Below are 6769 nucleotides of genomic sequence, written 5' to 3' on the forward strand. Positions count from 1 at the left end.
AACACCAAGAGGATACGGATGTTGACCAAGACAACATAGTCTATTAATATTTCAGAGATCCGAGCTGCTGTAAAGCGATAGGATATCATCGGTATTAAAGCCAAGTTGCAGTGGTGAGGAAGAAGAAGAGGAAGAAGAAGGAAGGAGGAGAAGAAGCTCCGCACACAGGTAACAACCAGTCCGATCACATTTCATCATCATGTGTGTGAGAGCTGCACAGTAACAGTAAATGCCTTTGCGTGTGCATGTATGTGTGTGTGTGTGTGTGTACTGTATGTGCATGTATGTGTGTTAATGTGAAACCTTGATGTGACCGGACAGTAGCCTAGTAGTTGTGTTGTTGTGTTGTTGCTGTGCGCAGAGAAGCAGCAGCAGCGCAGCGGGACTGACTGCAAACTTGAATACTGATGTATGCGGTAAAAAAAAAAAAAAAAAAAAAATCCAGTGGATGCAGCAGCAGCAGCAGAGGAAGAGGAAGAGGAAGAGGAGCTGCTGCTGCTGCTGTTAAACCTCTAAAGCCCTGGTTGGTGTTTTTTTGTCTCTGCAGGTGACGGATGATGATGATGATGATGGTGATGATGAGGATGGTGATGATGATGAGGCGTCGCTGAGAGACAGAAGATGTTCAGCTCGGAGACGACGATGATGCTGATGCTGCTGAAGAAGATGGAGAAGGAGGCTCTACGCAGCTCGCGGTCTCATTAGGAGCTTCTGCACTCTGACCTTCACCTTCCTTCCCCTCCCTTCTTCCCTTCAAGCCTTCGCCTCTTCCTCCTCTTCCTCCTTTTCCTCCTCTACTTCCCGTCCTCTAAGGAAGGAAGGATGACCGTGGTGTCGACGGACAACATGGACGAGGCGTCCACGCTGCCGGGCCACCCGCAGGACCCCTACCCGCCCGACGACGGCCACGACGACGACCACGACTGCTGCGAGCGCGTGGTCATCAACATCTCGGGGCTGCGCTTCGAGACGCAGCTCAAGACGCTCGCCCAGTTCCCCGAGACGCTGCTGGGGAATCCCAAGAAGCGGATGCGCTACTTCGACCCGCTGCGGAACGAGTACTTCTTCGACCGCAACCGCCCGAGCTTCGACGCCATCCTGTACTACTACCAGTCGGGCGGGCGGCTGCGGCGGCCGGTCAACGTGCCGCTGGATATGTTCTCGGAGGAGATTAAGTTTTACGAACTCGGAGCGGAGGCGATGGAGAAGTTCCGCGAGGACGAGGGGTTCATCCGGGAGGAGGAGCGCCCGCTGCCGGAGAAGGAGTTCCAGCGGCAGATCTGGCTCCTCTTCGAGCACCCGGAGAGCTCGGGACCGGCCCGGGGGATCGCCATCGTCTCGGTGATGGTTATCCTTATTTCCATAGTGATATTTTGTTTGGAGACGCTACCGGAGCTGAAGGAGGACCCCAACGACCGGATTCGGGTGGTCGGGAACGTCACCACCTACTACAAACCCAACGTGCTCACGGACCCGTTCTTCGTGGTGGAGACGCTCTGCATCATCTGGTTTTCCTTCGAGCTGATCGTGCGGTTTTTCGCGTGCCCCAGCAAGGCGGCCTTCTTCAAGAACATGATGAACTCCATCGACATCGTGGCGATCATCCCGTACTTCATCACGCTGGGCACCGAGCTGGCCGACGACCCGGAGAACAAGGAGGGGAAGGTCATCGCCCCCGGCAGCGGCGGCGGCGAGCAGGCCACCTCTCTGGCCATCCTCAGGGTAATCCGCCTGGTCCGGGTTTTCCGGATCTTTAAACTTTCCCGCCACTCCAAGGGTCTGCAGATCCTGGGTCAGACTCTGAAGGCCAGCATGCGGGAGCTCGGCCTGCTCATCTTCTTCCTCTTCATCGGCGTCATCCTCTTCTCCAGCGCCGTCTACTTCGCCGAGGCCGAGGAGAAGGAGTCGTTCTTCACCAGCATCCCCGACGCCTTCTGGTGGGCCGTGGTGTCCATGACCACCGTGGGCTACGGGGACATGTACCCCGTGACGATCGGGGGGAAGATCGTGGGCTCGCTGTGCGCCATCGCCGGCGTGCTGACCATCGCGCTGCCCGTGCCGGTCATCGTGTCCAACTTCAACTACTTCTACCACCGCGAGACCGAGGGCGAGGAGCAGGCGCAGCTGCTCAACGTCAGCAACCAGAACTTGGCGTCGGACACCAACTCGAGCCGCCGCAGCTCCTCCGCCGTCAGCAAGTCGGAGTACATGGAGATAGACGAGGACATGAACAACAGCATCGACAACTTTAGGGAAGCCAACCTTAGGACTGCCAACTGCACGGCGCCCAGCCAGAACTGTGTGAACAAGACGAAGCTGCTCACCGACGTGTGAGTCCGGTGACCGACGCTGCACCGGTGTAAATATTGTAGAAATATCTTGGATGCTTTATCTCCATTGGTGCATTTTATTCTCTCGGTAACACTTTACTTATGAATAGGTATTCATGAGATTGACATAACACTGTCATAACCATGACATAGACCAGAGTGGCATTTTTATGCAAATGAGAATGACTGATGCATCCTGGGTAATTTAGGGGCAGCGCCCGGCATCCCTCCATTGAAAAGTTCAGCCTAACTGGCTTGACAAAGTAACTAACAAAAAGTTGGCTATTAACAGGCTATTAACAGACAACACTTAGCCAAAACCTCCCGGTGATTCCACCAAATACGTGTAGATGTCTGGGTCAGACATTTCTGGCCACTGTGTGGAGTCATTGATCACTGTGGGAGGCTAAATGAGCATACCGCTAGATTCATTCATTGTAATTTTTCAAGATAGCGTGAACGGTGGGTTTCAAAGAGGGTGTCAAAATAATTATGAGACATAGTGCTACAAAAGAAACACAAAATAAAACATTCAAATTGATTGTTAGTTTAGTCTACGCTCCATCAAAACACAAAAAGCCACTGGGTGCAATTTTAAAATGCCGGATGCTGCCCCTAAATTACCCAGGATGCATCAGTCATTCTCATTTGCATAAAAATGCCGCTCTGGTCTATAATACAGCTGTCATAAACACCACTGAATACTTATGACATCTGTCGTTAAGTGTCATTCGGTAAGTTATGTCACTTTTAATGCAAAGTTGACATTGTTTGAGATGTTTTTGTTCTGACAACTTGACATAAAGACAATTTAAACTGTCATAGCAGACCTAATTGCCAAATTTTTAAAAATTATGTCAAGTTCTCATAACAAGGAACATCTCAAACAATGTCAACTTTGCATCAAAAGTGACATAACTTACCGAATGACACTTAACGACAGCTGTCATAAGTATTCATTGATGTTTATGACAGCTGTTATGTCAGTCTTATGAATACCTATTCAAGCAAAGTGTTACCATTCTCTCTTCTTTTGCATTGATTCATTCAAACAAACGCGTGTGAAGACCTAAATAGTTAAAACAAAAGGCACACATGGCTAAATCTGTAGGAAGTAGAAGCTCAAGTTATTATTCCATTAATACATCTAGAGACGGTCGGTGTCAGAGAAACGTTTCCTGGTGGATTATTCGACGAGTTCAGAAACTACTAGAACCTTTGAGAAGCTGCGACGGTGGAAATATCTGGATGATTCCTGTCTCGTCTTAAGGAAACGATGACGTCATAATGATGTCATTAGGGTTATCTAAACACGGGTATATAGGCCGGAAAGGAGACGCTGTCAAGTTGCATCATGGTGAATGTAGTGTGTGTGTTGGAGTAGAGATGAGAACATCAGGGTACTTTGGTCAAAGTGGAGTCGACTTTGACCATTTAAAAAAAAAAAAAAAAAAATCTCGTCTCTAATTATTAGTCTTTTATCGGTTTCACTTATACCTTCACTCCAACTTAGACGGAGATCCGTGGGTTTAAACTATGACGTTTCAGCGCGTTGACATGATGTTGTTGCAGCTCAACTTCCTTTTCACTGCAGCTCCAGATGCACAAAAGACGAAGACGTACAAGAGGGAAATAAATAGTTTCAAAGGAAGTTCTAGTTAAGTCGAAGGCACCGATCTCTCGATAACGGGCCAACTCGAAGTGCTTTACACCCGACAGAGAAGAGAAGGTTTCGGGAGCAGAAGACACAGAAACAAAGCAATATAAATACATTTTAAAAAAAAGACACAAACAGGGTTTAAAAACAGAAGAAAGAAAGATCTGAGAGTTGTGTTCGGGAACGAGAGGTGTTCGAGTGACTAAGATTAGGACAAAAGAAGGAGATATATTTAGCACAATGGAGTGTATAAGAATTCATCAAAACGTTTTCCCTGACACCGACCAAGCTTCGCACTGTACCAGTCAATCAACTTTCAGGATATATAAGAAGAAAAAATAAAAGAGACAAAAGAATAAAATAGCAAACGCCCAACTGAGATCTGAGGAACGTGTTCAAGGACAACTCGCTCCCTGAGGAAACACATTTAAGTGGATTACAGTTGACGTTGAGGCATGTCACTACTTTTTTTTTTTTTTTTGCAGCAACATCCAGGGAAGTTTTTTTTGGGGAAAAAAAACGAAAAACTTGTTAAATCAACGTTTTTGAAGGCACCTTATCAAAAAAACAAAACAAAAAAAACCATGGACATGAAGTGTGCCGGGCCTTGTGGAGGATTATCTGCACCGCTGCTGCTGCTGCTGCTGCTATGGTCGGCTGGAGGTTCCCTGTATGATGCCATGCAACACTCCTTTATATAGAAGCATGTGGAGACTCTCTTCTCTCTTATATCGGCATGCACAAGACGTTACCTCATTTTTATTTTTTACATTTCTTCTTTTTTTTGACCTTCATCTTCTCCTCCTGGATTTTTTCTCATTTGTTTTCACCAAAAGTGCACTGGCTATTTATTAATATTATTTAAGTTATTTCAGAGCATTTAAGTGTTGAATGTTAAAGCATTAAGGGAACAGGAACACTTCTTTTTCGAAGATCACGGCATGTCAAAAATACTAAAGCATTATGGCCTAATTAGCTATGGTATAGCTACGTATACTCAATGCATGATGTCAGTATTAAATTGCTTGCAGTTGTGGAGGGACCTCGGGAGCTGGAGGATGAGGATGATGATGATGATGATCCTCATTATTGTCACGCTAACAACAGGATACGGTGCATGACGGATCTAACGGCCTGAAGGGACAAATCTGCTATAAAAAAAAAAGACACACGAAAAAACAAGAAAAAAATCACACAAAGAGACAATATCGATCATCTCTTTTTAAAAAAAAAATGACATTGAAGAAGTTACATCCTCTTTCATTTATCGAAAGCTTTGATCTTTGACGACGGAGTGCATGGGATCATTTTATGTGATTTGTGACCCCATTTTTTATTTTTATTTTTTGCATTTGACTTTAAAAAAAAAACAGTTTCAAGAAGGAAAGCAGTAAATGTTTAACAAATTTCATAGATATATCTAAAATTAGTTTCTAGTGCCTTGAACCCCGTCTCATTATACTAGAATTGACTAAAGTGCCTCCCGTTACAACAGACGACAAAGAGCTTAGCTACTATGTGCAGCTTATTAACTTCTCCTGCCATAAAGATGCACTAGCTACTCCCTGCACATCTGGAAAAGAAAAAGACGTTTTACTAAAACGTGTCGATACAGATGTGAATATATTCTTTATTCTGGGGGCCACATTCACTGGGCCTAAATAAACTCAGTTCTCCTGGATGACGACACACGGCTGAAGTTCAGGGCATCGATTGGTTCATGACCGATCAACTTTTAATGGAAGTAGCAGAAAAACCTCTGCAAACGAGCCTCTGAAAGCTTTTAAATAGGCTAAACCTCACTTAAATATGAAACAAGTCGGATATTTAGCTGGATTAGCAAATTAAGCTAAGTAGCCTAGCGATTGGATAGTTGGTTAACAAAGCAAACTGATTGGTCAGTCAACCCACAAACTTTCAATTCAAGGCAAAATCTGAATCTTGCTGAAACTAAACACACTATAGTTTCCATATTTAGCCTAGCTATTTAAGCTAACTGTATGGGGATTTATGGTGGCTCTGTTTGGTGGCTAATCATGCTAGTTGTTTATTTAGCCAACTATCTAACGGCAGTCGGTGAATCCTGATGAATAAGAACAGGAGTAAGTTGTCTAAAGCTATTTTAGGGAACTGTATGGAGATTTATCATGGCTCTGTTTGTTGGTTGATGAGCTAACAGCTAAGCTAGCTACTGAGCTGTCATGTGGTTTCTCTTCTTCCATTTGATGTAAAAGCTCCGGTTTGTTTCAGAGAAGCTACCATTGCTAACTCACGGCGCTAATTCACCTCATTTGAAAAAAAAAAAAAAAAGTTTGAAATGATTCATGAAGGTTTATTTGGAGCTTTTGGAGGTTTGTGTTGTTCAGGTTGAGCGGTTGTGTTTGATGAACATCTACAGCGGTGGTGGTGACCTCAGAGATCGTTCAGTATGGTTGGGTTGAGTGTTTGTTGGGCTCATTGTTTTCAGTTTCACACGATAACACAGCAAAAAACATAAGATTGTGGACGTCTATAGGTTTATATGAAAAAAAGGCGACAAAGGCTTAAAGGACGAGTCTGAAAATATTCAACATTTTTCTTTGTTTTTCTCTTGTCGGCGAACACTGTAGCAGAGCTATTGTCGGTTCTGTCTGTGGGTCAACTGGCTTAAAACAAATGTATCTCCTGTTGTTTTTTTTATAAACTGGAGGAAACAGGACTATTTTCAGCGGTGGATGAATCCACATTTAGTGCTGTCGAGAGTATTTTTGGACTGAGCCAAAATAAACCAGAGAGTGAGAGA

The 6769-nt window shown here is 44.8% G+C and overlaps 1 protein-coding gene across 1 annotated transcript; it reads left to right on the forward strand.

Annotated features, from left to right (window-relative positions):
- Nucleotides 1–822: 822 nt before the first annotated feature.
- Nucleotides 823–2334, forward strand: kcna1b (potassium voltage-gated channel, shaker-related subfamily, member 1b; the record flags this gene model as incomplete). Its single annotated transcript, XM_083999535.1, has 1 exon — nt 823–2334. One exon carries the CDS (start codon nt 823–825, stop codon nt 2332–2334), a length of 1512 nt encoding a protein of 503 aa, XP_083855661.1.
- Between the last annotated feature and the right edge of the window lie 4435 nt (nt 2335–6769).

This window comes from Trachurus trachurus (assembly GCF_905171665.1).
Source record: "Trachurus trachurus genome assembly, chromosome: 23".
NCBI classification, from domain to species: domain Eukaryota; kingdom Metazoa; phylum Chordata; class Actinopteri; order Carangiformes; family Carangidae; genus Trachurus; species Trachurus trachurus.